We start from the raw sequence: 17,623 nt of genomic DNA, 5'->3' as shown, positions 1-17,623 counted from the left end.
TTTTTCCCCTCATACTTTTTATACGTTTCTAATCCATTGGGATTTGAATTGTTGTGTACAGGATTTGAGTTTTACCATGTATGGCCATTCTGGGGGGCGGGGTGGGGGGGCGTTAAATGTCAGTCGGGATCTCTGCAGATGCTGGAATAATTGAGTGTTTGTCCAATGAGCGTGGGAATGTTTAAATTAAACGGGTGCATGGTTTTTAACATGTCCCTTCTGTTTGAATAAAAAGCAGTTTAAATCTCTGTTTGTGGCACGTGGGTGCAGTTTCTGCCCCAGAGAACCAGACACCGCTGGACTTAAGATTGAGGTTCAGTGGAGTGAATGAGCAGCAATGTCGTCGTCTTCATCATTATCATAGGCAGTCCCTCAGAATCGAGGAAGACTTGCTTCCACTCTAAAAGTGAGTCCTTTGGTGGCTGAACAGTCCAATACGAGAGCCACAGTCTCTGTCACAGGTGGGACAGATAGCCGTTTGATGGAGAATTCAAGCTCTGCAGCCCGGCTGCAGTTTTGAAAAAGCACAGACCACATTGCATTAAGTCATCAATCAACTTGACATTTTAGGACCTTTGGGTAGCGAGCCAATTAAAGGCTAACAGACTATCAAATGAGCCAATAAGGTCAAAAAAAGCGAGTTCTTTTCTGTCAATTGAACCAGGTATAAGTACAGCCATTTTGGCCATGTGGTCTCAGAAGGACAAAGGCCTGGCTTAAAGCCAAGAGCTTGTTGCTGCTGCCAGAATAAAGTTACATTAAAACTACAATCTGAGTTCGTATTTCATTGGGAATTAAGAGATCTAACACCGTTGAAGGATGGGGCAGGTTTGCCGCGCGTTCCTTCCACTGCGTGCGTTTGATTTCTGCATGCTCTCTGTGATGAGACTCGAGCTGCTCAGCGCCCTCCCGGATGCACTTCCTCCACTTAGGGCGGTCTGTGGCCAGGGACTCCCAGGTGTCGATGGGGGTGTTGCACTTTATCAGGGAGCTTTGAGGGTGTCCTTGTAACATTTCCTCTGCCCACCTTTGGCTTGTTTGCCGTGAAGGAGTTCCGAGTAGACCGCTTGCTTCGGGAGTCTCGTGTCTGGCATGCGGACGATGTGGTCTGCCCAGCGGAGCTGATCAAGTGTGGTCAGTGTTTCGATGCTGGGGATGTTGGCCTGGTTGAGGATGCTAACGGTGCGTCTGTCCTCCCAGGGGGATTTGTAGGATCTTGCCGAGACATCGTTGGTGGTATTTCTCCAGCGACTTGAGGTGTCTGCTGCACATGGTCCATGTCTCTGAGCCATACAGGAGGGCGGGGATTACTGCAGCCCGGTAGACCATGAGTTTGGTGGCAGATTTGAGGTCCTAGTCTTCAAACACTGTTTTCCTCAGGCGAAGGAAGGCTGCACTGGCATACTGGAGGTGGTGTTGAATCTCATTGTCAATGTCTGCTCTTGTTGATAAGAGGCTCCCGAGGTATGGGAAATGGTCCACGTTGTCCAGGGCCGCGCCGTGGATCTTGATGACTGTGGGGGCAGTGCTGTGTGGCGGGGACAGGTTGGTGGAGGACCTTTGTCTTACGGGTATTTAGCGCAAGGCCCATGCTTTCATACGCCTCAGTAAATACGTTGACAATGACTTGGAGTTCAGCCTCTGTATGTGCGTAGATGCAAGCGTCGTCCGCGTACTGTAGTTCGACGACGGAGGTTGGGGTGGTCTTGGACCTGGCCTGGAGACGGCGTAGGTTGAACAGCTTCTCACTGGTTCTGTAGTTTAGTTCCACTCCGGCGGTGAGCTTGTTGATGAGGTGGATCAATGTTTTACGTGGTTAATGAATGGTTAGCCGCTTGCATGAGAGACTATTTGCACATCCCTAACTTGGCGTAGCTGTTTTTTAAATTAAAAAAAAAGTCTTTTGTTATTTTCATTAATATTAAATCACATTGAATTCAGATGAGCTGTTAACTCCATGTCTTTACATTTTCAGGACAAAAATATATCCTAGTTACTCAATTTTATGTTTCATAGTTTAATAGATTTTTTTAGCATGAAAGATTAAAATGTTTTGGAAAACTTAGTAAAATGTAATCTTCTGTTCTTTTCCAGAATGACAGACTTTCAAGGTACGATTTTGTTCATTTTTACAGCATTTATACCATTCCTAGATAATGTACCTGCTACACAGTCGAAACTGCAAACTCTACAGGATATCTTTTTTTAAATTAGCGAGGAGACTTTGTGTTAACAAAGGATGTCTGATTTGCGTTGTGGGTGGGAATAGGAGGAGGAAGAATAAAAGGGTGTCATTAAGACTCAGTATAATTGGTGAAATCCGATGAGAGAGTGTTACAGCTTTGTGTGAGCGATGAGCTTATTTATGTGTGACATGTTTTAATGGGAAGATTACCAAAAGCTAGTAGGAAACCGCAGTTCTTTGGAGATACAGGTATTGCATTCGGATTTAGTGTTCAGTATTACCTGATCATGACACCATTAATAGCAACGGTAATTGAGTTAATGATGTCTACTTGTTTTACAGGTTTGACACGGGACTTTCCAGTACGACACACAATGAGGGTACTGAACAATCGGCCAGTCGAACTGGTTCATATCCTTACAGAGAAAGCAGGCATGCGCCTCTGAGCAGGGCAGAAAGGGAAGACGCGTTGGATTATAAAAAGGTGACCACTGACTTCTGTACATTTGTGCTTCGTTGTAAAACACACGTCTGTCTCTGACTGCCTTGTACAAAGATGCGAGGCAGCCTCGGATTCGAAGGCCACAGGTTAACACCCTCAAGTGAGGACATAAGCCAGGCTGATGCTTCGGTGCTGTGATACTGAGGGAGTGCTGTGTTGCCTGAGGTGCTGTTTTTCAGGTGAGACGTTAAACCAAGGGGTCCCGCCTGCCTGTTCGTGTGGACGTAAAAGCTCCCATGGCATCATTCGCAGCGGGTGTTCTCCTGGTGTCATGGTCAATATTATCCCTCAACCAACACCACCAAAACAAATGGATCTGGTCACTTAGCTCGTTGCTAATTGTGGGACCTGGCTGGGTACAAAATGGTTGCCATGTTTACCTGCATCACACTGACAACATTTCAAAAAATAATTAATTGGCATGAAGCACTCTGGAACGTTCTGGGGATGTGTAAAGTAATATATAAATGCAAGTTCTTCCTCGTTGGTGAATAAATGTTTTGTCAAGAACTGTGATTTATTGGAGGAGACAATGCTGCAGTTGATGAACAGGGGTATTTAAGTTGTGGCATTTGCATGTGGAACTCCAGGCATTGCAATGGCTGAAATATGTGGTGTTTTCACAGCTTTATGAGCAGTTCCTAGCAGAAAATGAGAAGCTGAAGGCGAATCTACATGACACAAACCTGGAGCTGACAGAGTTGAAAGTGCAGTTAGAGAAAACCACACAGGTCTGTGCAACTGTTAATTCTTTGATGCAAAAAGTTGTCGCACATGATGCACTATTTAGAAAAATAATACTGTGTTCTCTTACTAATGTGTGTTCGTTCTTACTGTCGCGTACGCTGTTGAACATGAGTCAATCCCAAAAAGGTTTTTTTAAAAGGAAAGTTGTGTAATGTCTAATCTAAGCTTTGATTAGTTAGCTCTGTAAGGACTATAGTCCCAATTTTCAGTACATTTTGAAATTGAAAATATCTAGCAGTCTGAAGAACAAATGTTCAGTTTCTTTTGCATCCATAGATTCAGTGGATCTTAGTCCGAAGTCATTGGTCTCTTCTCGTCATTGGTTAGCTTGTGTCTTGGAGAAATTTGTTTTGTCAGTGGCCCATTTATTTGTACAATACATTCTAGTTGCACAGCAGGTGATACTGAGCAGCAGAATTTATCAGGTGTTCCCAGTCACCAATGGTGATTCTTGGTTTGAATGGTTACCAACATGGAAAGTCATCAGCTGTCAGAATTAATCATAGGAGCATACCTTTAATTGCAGGCAGAAAATCTAAACTGAGATCGTGGCAGACACTGAGTGATGAGGGGTTTCCTGTGTGATAAAGCTAACTTCATGGAATCATTCTGCTTGCCACCAAAAATGAATGAGTATCTGTCGTCCCTGAGGCCAGACAAGTAATTGGTAATCTTTTGAAGTTACCACTGCCCCATCTGCGTTCAAACCGCTTCATTGTGTACGTGTGGTCTTACCAGTTGTGGTGATTGCCTCATGGTTAGAGTTACATACGTCTCCCCTCTCTTTCTCTCAGGCAGTCCTTCGGAGTCGAGGATGACTTTCTTCCACACTAAAAATGAGTTCTCGTGACTGATGAGTCAGATGCCGGACCGAGTCTCTGTCACAGGTGGGGCAGAAGGTGGTTGAAGAAACGGTGGATGGAGTGCTTGGGTTGCCGTGCGCTCCTTCCGCTGTTTACGCTTGGCTTCAGCTTGCTCCCGGCGTAGAGATTAGAATTGTGTTTGGTGCCTTCCCGGATGCTTTTCCTCCATTTTGTGCTGTCTTGGTCCAGGGATTACCAGGTGTCGGTGGGCAGGGCACCAGCTTGCGACTCAATATTTCAGCATTGATTCACGTGCTAACAACTACTTGGGATTCTATCTTCTATCTCTGCCTAATACGCTCTTGATGAAGGACACAGGCAGGTGATCTGCTCCTCGACCATTGTCTTGCTCCATTACTTGTAATGACAGCCGTCTGTCGTATGCCTCTGTCAAAAGCTAATCTGTGTTCATTGCCCCTCCCACTTGTGACTTCTCTGAAACTCGGAACTCCATGTGGAAAATCTTAGCAGGGGAGCTTCACTTATATAAAAATGAGCCTAGTGGGTGCATTGTTACCAATCCATGCAAAAAAGATGCATTTCAATCAAGCCTGTATTGTTACTCTCTGCCTTGCGTTCTCTGGATTGAGGCAACTTGATCTCTCCATGATTCAAATGTCCTCACTTAGCAATGTCCAACAGGGCGGCAGAAGGAAAATTCACTGAGGTGATGCCTCCTTCTGTCAAATATCAGTACAAGAGCCTGTACTCCATGATCTCCTTCCATTTATGTGCCAGGAACATGTAGTGGAGAAATGGGTCATGGAGTAGGAGAAATAGATCAAATAAATATTGTGCTGCTCCTCGTATTTAGAATACACACCGGAGGTGGTTACGATGCAATTCTGGGGAATGCGATCGGGAGATGTTCTTTATCCATCCTCCCACAACACCTTGACTTCGTTCCAGCATCCTGTCCCAACTACTGATCACCCTCTGTAGAGAATTACTCTTGGCATTTGTTCTAAATTTATTCTTCACAGGCCTGACTCTGTGCACATGTCTTGGCATATCTGAAAGTATTGTTCCCGGCTCTCTCTCTATCTTGGCTATAATTCATACTTCTAACAGAACCTGTTTAGTGGCTGAAGAATACGAGCCTGTTAAAGTTCTTCATAATTCATCCATATAACACCAGGAACTGGGGGGGCTCCCTTAACTGAACCATAGTCATGTACAACTTCAGCATAATTTTTGAACTCAACTGATGTACCAGTATATACATCAACTGGTTCTCGGGTTCTCGATTGGGTCCTTATTCTAGTGTTCCAGAATTCGTAGTACATAGTATTACATAGAGTTTATAGCACAGGAACAGGCCATTCGGCCCAACTGGTCCGTGCCGCTGTTTATGCTCCACACCAGCCTCCTCCACCCCCTCTTCATTTCGCCCCATCAACATATCCTTCTATTCCCTTCTCCCTCATGTGTTTATCTAGCCTCCCTTTTTAAATGCATCGATACTATTCGCTTCAACTCCTCCCTGTGGCAGCGAGTTCCACATTCTAACCACTCTCTGGGTAAAGAAGTTTCTCCTGAATTCCCTATTGGATTTATGTGATTATCTTATATTTATGGCCACTATTTCTGGTCTCGCCTGCAAGTGGAAACAACTTTTTAAAGTCGAGCCTATCAGACCCCTTTGTAATCTTAAACCTGGATCTGGTACCTTCACTTTTAAGCCAGTGTCTCTTAAATGAACCTTGATCCTGGAATACAGCTACACTAATGTTGCTAATCTTGGCCTGGAGAGTTAATAATTTGTCCTCACTTGTGTATCTGTGACGCATGCACTCCCATGTTCCGCCACCAGGGAGCGCATCCCCTGAAGTACCAAGGGATCCTAGCATCCCTTGGGAGCACTGTATATAAACCGGCCCTTAAGGCATGTTACTCACTCTGGAGTGCCTTAATAAAGACTGAGGTCACTGGTACTTTAACCTCCCTGTGTGCAGTCTCATCTGTGTTAGGAATGCAACAACTGGCGACAAGTACACTAATCCAACGCAAAGATGCAGCAAACTGGAGGCATCCTGGAGAAGTTCTCGGAGGGTGAGGACTGGGAAGCCTATGTCGAACGGCTAGACCAGTACTTTATAGCCAACGAGCTGGACGGAGAAGGAAGCACTGCTAAAAGGAGAGCGGTCCTCCTCACGGTCTACGGGGCATCTACCTACAGTCTCATGAAGAATCTTCTGGCTCCGGTGAAGCCCACCGATAAGTCGTATGAGGAGCTCTGTACACTGGTTCGGGAGCATCTTAAGCCAAGGGAGAGCGTGCTGATGGCGAGGTATCGGTTCTATTCGCCGAGCTAAGGCGACTTGTAGGACAATGAGTTTGATGGCTACCTGCAGCAAATGCTCAGACTTTTTTGTCCACGAGACCATCCTACGAAAACATTTGACTGTAGAGACACCGACCCTCAGTAAGGCCATTGCGATAGCACAGGCGTTCCATCAGTGATAACACCGAACAAATCTTTCAGCACACAAGTGCTCGCAATGTTCATAAATTAACTGGAACTGTGTTTGCGAGCAGAAATGTACAGGGCAGAAACAACGAGCTGCAAGCGCTGCAAAACCTGCTAACCACCATGTGGCAGAGGAAGATCGGTCCATGGTGGGTCAAAGCAATTTTGAGCCTCAGCAAGAGGAGGCAGATGCTGAGGTACACGGGGTGCACACATTTTTGACGAAATGTCCACCTATAATGCTAAACGTAAAATTGAATGGCTTACCCGTAGCCATGGAACTGGACACTGGCGCTAGCCAATCCATCATGAGTAAAAAGATGTTTGAGAGACTGGTGCAGCAAAGGCACTGAGACCAGCCCTGAGCCCCATCCACACGAAACTGAGAACGTACACCAAAGAGCTTATCACTGTCCTGGGCAGCGCCATGGTCAAGGTCACCTACGAGGGCACGGTGCACGAACTGCCACTCTGGATTGTCCCGGGCGATGGCCCCACACTGCTTGGAAGGTGCTGGCTGAGCAAAATCCACTGGAACTGGGATGACATCCGAGCGCTATCACATGTCGATGAGTCCTCATGTACCCAGGTTCTTAACAAATTTCCTTCCCTTTTTGAGCCAGGCATTGGAAACTTTTCCGGGGCGAAAGTGCGGATCCATTTGGTCCCAGAGGCATGACCCATTCACCACAAGGCGCGAGCAGTACCTCACATGATAAGGAAGAGAGTGGAAATCGAGCTGGACAGGCTGCAACGCGAGGGCATCATCTCCCCAGTGGAATTCAGCGAGTGGGCCAGCCCGATTGTTCCAGTACTCAAAAGTGATGGCATGGTCAGGATTTGTGGCGATTATAAAGTAACTATTAATTGTTTCTCGCTACAGGACCAATACTCGCTACCTAAAGCAGACGACCTATTTGCGACACTGGCAGGAGGCAAGACGTTCACCAAGCTCGACCTGACTTCGGCCTACATGACGCAGGAGCTGGAGGAGTCTTCGAAGGGCCTCACCTGCATCAACGCGCACAAGGGACTGTTCATCTACAACAGATGCCCGTTTGGAATTCGGTCGGCTGCAGCGATCTTCCAGAGAAACATGGAGAGCCTACTCAAGTCGGTACCACGCTTGGTGGTTTTTCAGGACGACATATTGGTCACTGGACGGGACACCGTCGAGCACCGACAAAACCCAGAGGAGGTCCTCCAGCGACTGGATCGCGTAGGGCTGCGGCTGAAGAGGTCGAAATGCGTCTTCATGGCAACAGAAGTGGAGTTTTTGGGGAGAAAGATCGCAGCGGACGGCATTCGGCCCACAGACGCCAAGACAGAGGCTATCAGGAACGCGCCCAGCCACGGAACATCACAGAGCTGTGGTCGTTCCTGGGACTCCTCAACTATTTTGGTAACTTCCTACAGGGGTTAAACACCCTACATGTGTTATTACGTAAAGGAGAGAACTGGGTATGGGGAAAAAAATAAGTAATTGCTTTTGAGAAAGCCAGAAACATTTTATGCTCCAACAAGCAGCTTGTATTGTATAACCCGTGTAAAAGACTCGTGCTAGCATGTGATGCGTCATCGTACGGAGTTGGGTGTGTATTACAACAAGTTAACGTTACGGGGAAGTTGCAACCTGTCGCCTGTACTTCCAGGAGCTTGTATAAGGCCGAGAGGGCTGACAGCATGACTGAGAAAGAGGCATGAGCGTGTGTGTTCGGGGTAAAGAAAATGTAGTAGTACCTGTTTGGCTTCAAATTTGAGTTGGAAACCGATCACAAGCCCCTCATATCCCTGTTCGCTGAAAACAAGGGGATAAATACTACTGCCTCAGCCCGTAGACAAAGATGGGCACTCGCGCTACCAGCATATAACTATACCATCCGCCACAGGCTAGACACCGAGAACTGTGCGGATGCTCTCAGTCGGCTACCATTGCCCACCACGGGAGTGGAAATGGCGCAGCCTGCAAACTTGTTGATGGTGGCGCAGACCGCAGACTTGTTGATGGTCATGGAAGCGTTTGTAAATGATAAATCACCTGTCACGGCCCGCCAGATTAGGACTTGGACCAGCCAAGATCCTCTGCTGTCCCTAGTAAAAAGAACTGTGTACTGCATGGGAGCTGAGCCAGCATCCCCGTTGAAATGTAAGAGCCAATCAAGCTGTTCCAGCGGCGAAAGAACAGATAGTAAAAGCTTTTACAGATATATAAAACGGAAAAGAGTGACTAAAGTAAATGTTGGTCCCTTAGAAGATGAGAAGGGGGATTTAATAATGGGAAATGTGGAAATGGCTGAGACCTTAAACAATTATTTTGTTTCGGTCTTCACAGTGGAAGACACAAAAACCATGCCAAAAATTGTTGGTCACGAGAATGTGGGAAGGGAGGACCTTGAGACAATTACTATCACTAGGGGGATAGTGCTGGACAGGCTAATGAGACTCAAGGTAGACAAGTCCCCTGGTCCTGGTCCAGGATATTAAAAGAGATGGCAGAAGTTATAGCAGATGCATTCGTTATAATCTACCAAAATTCTCTGGACTCTGGGGAGGTACCAGCGGATTGGAAAGCAGCTAATGTAACACCTCTGTTTAAAAAAGGGGGCAGACAAAAGGCAGGTAACTATAGGCCGGTTAGTTTAACATCTGTAGTGGGGAAAATGCTTGAAACTATCATTAAGGAAGAAATAGCGGGACATCTCGATAGGAATAGTGCAATCAAGCAGACGCAGCATGGATTCATGAAGCGGAAATCATGTTCAACTAATTTACTAGAATTCTTTGAGGATATAACGAGCATGGTGGATAGAGGTGTACCGATGGATGTGGTGTATTTAGATTTCCAAAAGGCATTCGATAAGGTGCCACACAAAAGGTTACTGCAGAAGATAAAGGTACGCGGAGTCAGAGGAAATGTATTAGCATGGCTAGAGAATTGGCTGGCGAACAGAAAGCAGAGAGCCGGGATAAATGGGTCCTTTTCGGGTTGGAAATCGGTGTGCCACAGGGATCGGTGCTGGGACCACAACTGTTTACAATATACATAGATGACCTGGAAGAGGGGACAGAGTGTAGTGTAACAAAATTTGCAGATGACACAAAGATTAGTGGGAAAGTGGGTTGTGTAGAGGACACAGGCTGCAAAGAGATTTAGATAGGTTAAGCGAATGGGCTAAGGTTTGGCAGATGGAATACAATGTCGGAAAGTGTGAGGTCATCCACCTTGGGGGGAGAAAAAACAGTAAAAGGGAATATTATTTGAATGGGGAGAAATTACAACATGCTGAGGTGCAGAGGGACCTGGGGGTCCTTGTGCATGAATCCCAAAAAGTTAGTTTGCAGGTGCAGCAGGTAATCAGGAAGGCGAATGGAATGTTGGCCTTCATTGCGAGAGGGATGGAGTACAAAAGCAGGGAGGTCCTTCTGCAACTGTATAGGATATTGGTGAGGCCGCACCTGGAGTACTGCATGCAGTTTTGGTCGCCTTACTTAAGGAAGGATATAATAGCTTTCGAGGGGGTACAGAGACGATTCACGAGGCTGATTCCGGAGATGAGGGGGTTACCTTATGATGATAGATTGAGTGGACTGGGTCTTTACTCATTGGAGTTCAGAAGGATGAGGGGTGATCTTATCGAAACATTTAAAATAATGAAAGGGATAGACATGATAGGGGCAGAGAGGTTGTTTCCACTGGTCGGGGACACTAGAACTATGGGGGCACAGCCTCAAAATACGGGGGAGCCAGTTTAAAACCGAGTTGAGAAGGAATTTCTTCTCCCAGAGGGTTGTGAATCTGTGGAATTCTCTGCCCAAGGAAGCAGTTGAGGCTATCTCATTGAATGTATTCAAGTCACAGATAGACAGATTTTTAACCAATAAGGGAATTAAGGGTTACGGGGAGAGGGCGGGTAAGTGGAGCTGAGTCCACGGCCAGATCAGCCATGATCTTATTGAATGGCGGCGCAGGCTCGAGGGGCTAGATGGCCTACTCCTGTTCCTAATTCTTATGTTCTTATGAGCTGTCCATTCGGGCAGACTGCCTGTTGTGGGGTAACCGCATAGTGCTACCCAAAAAGGGCAGGGAGACGTTCATCTCGGATCTCCACAGCACACACCCGGGTATAGTAATGATGAAAGCGATAGCCAGATCCCACATGTGGTGGTCCGGTATCGACTCTGACTTGGAGTCCTGTGTACGGCAATGCTGCATGTGTGCTCAGTTGAGCAACGCGCCCAGAGAGGTACCACTAAGTTTGTGGTCATGGCCCTCCAGACCATGGTCGAGGATCCATGTCGACAATGCGGGCCCGTTTCTCGGTAAAATGTTCCTGGTGGTGGTGGATGCTTTTTCAAAATGAATTGAATGTGAAATAATGTCGGGAAGCACCACCACCATTGAAAGCCTGAGGGCCATGTTTGCCACCCACGGCCTGCCTGACATACTGGTCAGTGACAACGGGCCATGTTTCACCAGTGACGAATTAAAAAAATTCATGACCCGCAATGGGATCAAACATGTCAGCTCGGCCCCGTTTAAACCAGCCTCCAATGGGCAGGCAGAGCGGGCAGTACAAACCATCAAACAGAGCCTTAAACAAGTCACAGAAGGCTCACTCCAAACCCGCCTGTCCCGAGTACTGCTCAGCTACCGCACGAGACCCCACTCGCTCACAGGGGTGCCCCCGGCTGAGCTACTCATGAAAAGGACACTTAAAAGGAGACTCTCGCTGGTTCACCCCAACCTGTATGATCAGATAGAGAGCAGGCGGCAGCAACAAAATGTAAACGATGGTCGCGCCACTGTGTCATGGGAAATTGATCTGAATGACCCTGTGTATGTGCTAAACTATGGACGTGGTCCCAAGTGGATCGCGGGCACGGTGATAGCTAAAGAAGGGAGTAGGGTGTTTGTAGTGAAACTAGACAATGGACAAATTTGCAGAAAGCACCTGGACCAAACGAGGCTGCGGTTCACAGACTGCTCTGAACAACCCACAGCAGACACCACCTTTTTCGAGCCCACAACACACACCCAAAGGATCAACGACACCACGCCGGACCAGGAAATCGAACCCATCATGTCCATCAGCCCAGTAAGGCCAGGCTCACCACGCAGTCCTGCAGGGCCAACAACATGCCAGCCCAGCGAGGGCACAGCCAACACACCAGAACAGACATTTGTACCGAGGCGGTCCACCAGGGAAAGAAAGGCTCCCGACCGCCTCACCTTGTAAATAGTTTTCACTTTGACTTTGGGAGGGAGTGATGTTGTGTATCTGTAAAGTATGCACTCCCATGTTCCGCCACCAGGGAACGCATCCCCTGAAGTCCGAAGGGATCCCAGCATCCCTTGGGAGCACTGCATATAAGCCGGCCCCTGAGGCCTGTTCCTCACTCTGGAGTGTCTTAATAAAGACTGAGGTCACTGTTACTTTAACCTCCCTGTGTGCAGTCTCATCTGTGTTAGGAACACAACACCACCCAAATTCAAATTCCATTTATCTTGGGACATCGTTCTGGTTCCTTCCTAAACCATGTGCGTCCAAAGTGCAACTTCAGTCTTGTTGTATGGTTGCACTTTGAGGCTTTGTTGCTGTCCAGCCAGAACCGAGTCATTTTATCTTCCAATGTCAATCCAGCCTTCAGGTAACCCAACACCAAATTGAGGTCGTTTAGATGGTCTGCGGAATATATTCAACTTGGGCCCGGAATTTACGGGCACGATGGCAGCCATCTTTGAAACTGACCGCAACTTCAGGATTTAGCGCATGCGCAGCCTAATGTACAAATCCTGAAGTTGCGGTCAGTCATTCCCCCCTCCCCCACACAGCCGCCAATCAGTGAAATCTCTCATCATTGAAACTGACGATCTTCGGCTCTTCCGCAGTCAGTACGCTGTTAAATTCCCCACTAAAAATAGACAAAGGGATTGCGTGTAACTGGGGTTTTAACAGCGTATTGCCTGCTAAACATTGGCTCCCCTGAAAAACTTATTTTAATTTTGTGCAGTGTCAAATGTGTCCATTTTTTTTAAACATTACAATTTTTAAGCAACTTTAAAAAAATGTTTTAACTTTGTTCATCTTTATTTCAGGTTTGCCTTTACCCCATCTGAGGTTTGGCTCGCTAACATTTTTAAAAAGTTACAATTTTAAGAACTTGCCCAATTCCTGGTTCGCTGTCTGATAATTCTGCATTTTGATTGGCTACTTGGACAACTTCTTGACGTCACAGCAGCTTTTTGCTGGGATTCCCAATGATCGTCCATTGATTGCAATTACGTGTTGGAAAAGCTGAACTTCTCGACACACAGATTGCGAGGTCCTTGTGCGAAGCTTACTTCGGGGCCAGCGGCAAAATGCCTTTGCTTTGCCGCTGACTGCAAATTGCAGGCCATGATTTCTATCTAGCAGCGGGCTAACTGCCTGGGTAGGCTTAAGGAGCATTCAATCCAAGTTATGGTTACTACCATTGCCAATAGAGGAATTGTATCCTTCCCACGCATTATTGTTTGGATCTGCAGATTTAAAAAGTTATGTGCTTCTGTTGAATTATTTTGAATGAAGACATAAAATCTAGGCCTTTGGATTCATTTGACGGGATGCAATGGTAACTAATGGAAATGAGTGATCATCGCCTGCCTTTGGTGGATCATCCGATGTCGTTAATGGAACCTTTTGTCCATATACCACTTGCCTTCCCGTCTCCTGTGATTTAGTGATACGGAGTCAGTTGGTTGTCATTTTGAGGCTTCATTCTGTGCTTTAAGAATAGCCAAGATGTCTTGATCTGTTTGGAAGGGGTAAATATAAACGATATTTCTGAAGAAGCACTGTGGGAAAGGGGAGATTGTGACTGATAACAAAAGTCTTAAAAGGTCAATGGATCACGGTGACTTTAAAAAAAAACACCATTTGATAAACCACACTTTAATCTGTGGTCTGTTGATCGTAACCTGATCTGAAGAATGAGGGAGATGCTGCTAAACACACTGCCTGACATTGTTTTTCAGAGGCAAGAAAGGATAGCTGATTGGTCGCTGCTCGAGATGGAGAAAAGGGTAAGCCTAAAATGACGATGCTCTTAAAGTGTAATCTAGTTTTGCAATGCAGTCCTTTTAGAGTAACACTGCTAATAAAACACTTGCTGAAAATGTTGACAAAGTTTAGTCATTCAGATATTTTGATCAACTTGGGGATTACTGTATTGGTTACAGTGACATTGTGGTGTCGAGATCAGAGTGCCTGGCTTTATATCCCATTTGGAAAAGGAGCTGTTGTCTCAAACACAAAGTAGTCAAGTGAGATACTTCAGCTGAAGTAGTGCTTTTTCTGTGCTTTAAAAGTAAGTTTAGCAATTGATCTTAATTGGATTGCAATGTTACAGTAATTGTATCAGCATTGCAGCCTTCAATAAAACTGCAATAGTTACTGTTGAAAGTTGAAAAGTAATGCCCCAAGAAAGGCGAGAGATATTTAATGTGTCGCTGTTTGCAACGGAATGTATTTCATGCTTTACAATAAAAGTTGACCTGTTTGAATCAATGGTTAAACTATAAGCACTGCAGGTGACTGAGGTTCTGTTACTCTGAAATATCATGCACTCATTTTTGCTGATGACGTGCAGTCTCAAGTGCAATCTCCCAGGTGTGTCCTCCCAGGGTCGGGCAGGTCCAGATCAGCGCTCAGGCTGGTTAAAAGCTTCAATAACAGCAACTTGCATTTATATAAGCCCCTGAATCATAGTAAAATATTGTAAGGCGCCAACTTGGACACCGAGCCACATGAGATATTGGGGCAGGTGACCAATAGCTTGGCCGAAGAGGTAGGTTGGATGGAATTTCTCAAAGGAGGAAAGAGAGGCAGAGAGGTTAGCAAGGGAGTGCCATAATTACTTGGCATAATTGGTTCAACAAATCCAGAACACACAGGGTGTCTTACTGTCACCAGAACAGCGCTCAAACCTCCACTGAAGTCAAAAAATGGTCGCTTCAATAAGCGGGTGACGGTGATCAATTATTTTTCTAACACAGCAGGTGATGACCTGGAACAAAAAGTGATCTGCCTCGGCTTTGCTTCCGTTTTTCAATGCAGGTATTGTGACAATTTGCCATTATTTGACAGGAAAGAAGAGGTTTGGAGAGGAAGATAGCTGAAATGGAAGAGGAGCTCAAGGTAAATTATTGTCCCCCCCCCCCCCAATCAATGTTCTTTTTATTAAGTTAATATGAACTTGCAAAAATCCACTTGGGCAAGAGGGTATCTTCAAAACGACACCGAATGTGGTCAGTTGTGCAACAATGCAAGTCGGATGAGATTTGTACGACGATGTCTAACACTGCAATTAACAGAAAAGAGTTGAAATGACTGCAGACAAAGTAATATTGATGGGTATAATGAGACCTGTGAATTTTTTTTCAGTGATTCATAAACAGCGGATTAACATTGGAAACACTATAAACGAGCTCAGAACTGTTTACCACAATGTAATGTAAATTTATGTAGAACGTCTCTGAAGAATTTTAATACCGTTTTAGATAATTAAATGATTTTTAAAAAATAATTTATAATTTCCTGTTTTGAAGCTAGCAACCATCCGCTGCAAGGTTTTTTTTTTATGTGCGTGATTTATAACGAGGGCTGTATCATAATGCATTTGATAAAATCTTTGACCCTGATTTTCCCCTTGGTTCAGTTACACATCTGGCACACGCGTTTCCCAGCAATCGAATTAACAACATTTGTGCGTTTTGAGTTAAAGATTTCTCTTCTGATGAGCTAAATCGGAAGAGGGATTCCTCTGTGCAGCAAGACAGTAAAATGATGTATAAACAGGGGTTTACGATTTTGTCGCACATGGTGCAGAGAGAGACTCAACCCTATTACGTTGAGACTGCAATATTTGTGGGCTACAGTGCTTAGACAAGTGACCCGATTTGATTTTGAACATTTGCCTTTACCAGGACAGGAGTCCATTTAAAATATTTGTCTTCATGCTCTGATGATGTCTGTTTGAATTTATTGCCCCTCATCCTCACCATCCTGCAAAACCATGGTACTTTAAACATGTCGCCTTGGTTTCAGAACTGTCGCCCTCTATTAGGTGAGGGAGTGATTTGCACTCGCATTCCTAATTAAAACTAAATCTGGCCCTGTCACCCGATGTGAGGCTCTAGCCTCAGAGAGCTGGAGAGAAGATGAGTGCTGATTTTTTCAGACTCTGATCTGTCACTCTCTCTCTCACTCTCTCTCTCACTCTCTCTCTCACTCTCACTCTCACTCTCACTCTCACTCTCTCTCTCACTCTCACTCTCACTCTCACTCTCTCTCTCTCTCTCACTCTCTCTCTCTCTCTCTCACTCACTCTCTCTCTCACTCTCTCTCTCACTCTCTCTCTCACTCTCTCTCTCACTCTCTCACTCTCTCTCTCTCTCTCTCTCTCTCTCTCACTCTCTCTTTCTATATATATATATATATAATATATCTCTATATCTGAGATTTTGTGATTTTTGGCTTTAATCAGCATGCATCTAGATGTTCTCTTTATTGACTTGCAGGACCCTTATTGATTGAGCAAGCTGTTTCCATTACTGATTTAAGTGCATGTCATATTTTAGATGGTTCAGCAATTAATTGTTTCTAGTTTTTAAGAGGAGGTACAGCCGTTGCTTTCATGCAGATGTCTCCCACGAGCTGCACGGGTCCAAGTCCTCTTTTAAAAAAAAAAAAAAAAAATTTCTAGTTAGAGGTCAAGTTTGGAGACATCAGAAACTTTTCCTTGAACTACTCTTAATTCTGGATTCGAAGTTTTCTGTTTTGAGGGCTTCATGCCTTAACCGAAGATGAGAATCACAACTAATAACTGTTTACATCCAAATTCAAAGCCATTTTCAGGCTTTAACTAGACTCATAGAAACATAGAAAATAGGTGTAGGATTCTTCGAGCCTGCACCACCATTCAATGAGTTCATGGCTGAAAATGCAACTTTAGTACCCCATTCCTGTTTTCTCGCTATACCCCTTGATCCCCCTAGTAGTAAGGACTACATCTAACTCCTTTTTGAATATATTTAGTGAATTGGCCTCAACAACTTTCTGTGGTAGAGAATTCCACAGATTCACCACTCTCTGGGTGAATAAATTTCTCCTCATCTCAGTCCTAAATGGCTTACCCCTTATCCTTGGACTGTAACCCCTGGTTCTGGACTTCCCCAACATTGGGAATATTCTTCCTGCATCTAATCTGTCTAAACCCGTCAGAATTTTAAACGTTTCTATGAGATCCCCTCTCATTCTTCTGAACTCCAGTGAATACAAGCACAGTTGATCCAGTCTTTCCTGATATGTCAGTTCCCCTCCCCCCCCATCCTGGGAATCAGTCTGGTGAACCTTCGCTGCACTCCCTCAATAGCAAGAATGTCCTTCCTCAAGTTAAGAGACCAAATCTGTACACAATACTCCAGGTGTGGCCTCACCAAGGCCCTGTACAACTGTAGTAACACCTCCCTGCCCCTGTACTCAAATCACCTCACTATGAAGGCCAACATGCCATTTGCTTTCTTAACCGCCTGCTGTACCTGCATACCAACCTTCAATGACTGATGTACCATGACACCCAGGTCTCGTTGCACCTCCCCTTTTCCTAATCTGTCACCATTCAGATAATAGTCTGTCTCTCTGTTTTTACCACCAAAGTGGATAACCTCACATTTATCCACATTATACTTCATCTGCCATGCATTTGCCCACTCATCTAACCTATCCAAGTCATTCTGTAGCCTCATAGCATCCTCTTCACAGCTCACACTGCCACCCAACTTAGTGTCATCCGCAAATTTGGAGATACTACATTTA

General features: G+C 45.4%; 1 protein-coding gene across 10 annotated transcripts in view; it reads left to right on the top strand.

Moving 5' to 3' along the window:
* Positions 1-17,623, top strand: part of ppp1r12a (protein phosphatase 1, regulatory subunit 12A) — a 212,502-nt gene that overhangs the window by 178,786 nt on the left and 16,093 nt on the right. For all 10 annotated transcript variants that reach the window (XM_070900112.1, XM_070900111.1, XM_070900119.1 and 7 more), the window contains 5 exons: positions 2,095-2,111; positions 2,528-2,669; positions 3,314-3,418; positions 13,783-13,830; positions 14,894-14,944. In XM_070900112.1, coding sequence (XP_070756213.1) covers positions 2,095-2,111; positions 2,528-2,669; positions 3,314-3,418; positions 13,783-13,830; positions 14,894-14,944 — 363 coding nt within the window. The remainder of the gene's footprint in view (positions 1-2,094; positions 2,112-2,527; positions 2,670-3,313; positions 3,419-13,782; positions 13,831-14,893; positions 14,945-17,623) is intronic.

This window comes from Pristiophorus japonicus, chromosome 15 (assembly GCF_044704955.1).
Source record: "Pristiophorus japonicus isolate sPriJap1 chromosome 15, sPriJap1.hap1, whole genome shotgun sequence".
In the NCBI taxonomy this organism is placed as follows: Eukaryota; Metazoa; Chordata; class Chondrichthyes; family Pristiophoridae; genus Pristiophorus; species Pristiophorus japonicus.
This window is presented reverse-complemented; position numbering and strand designations above follow the sequence as displayed.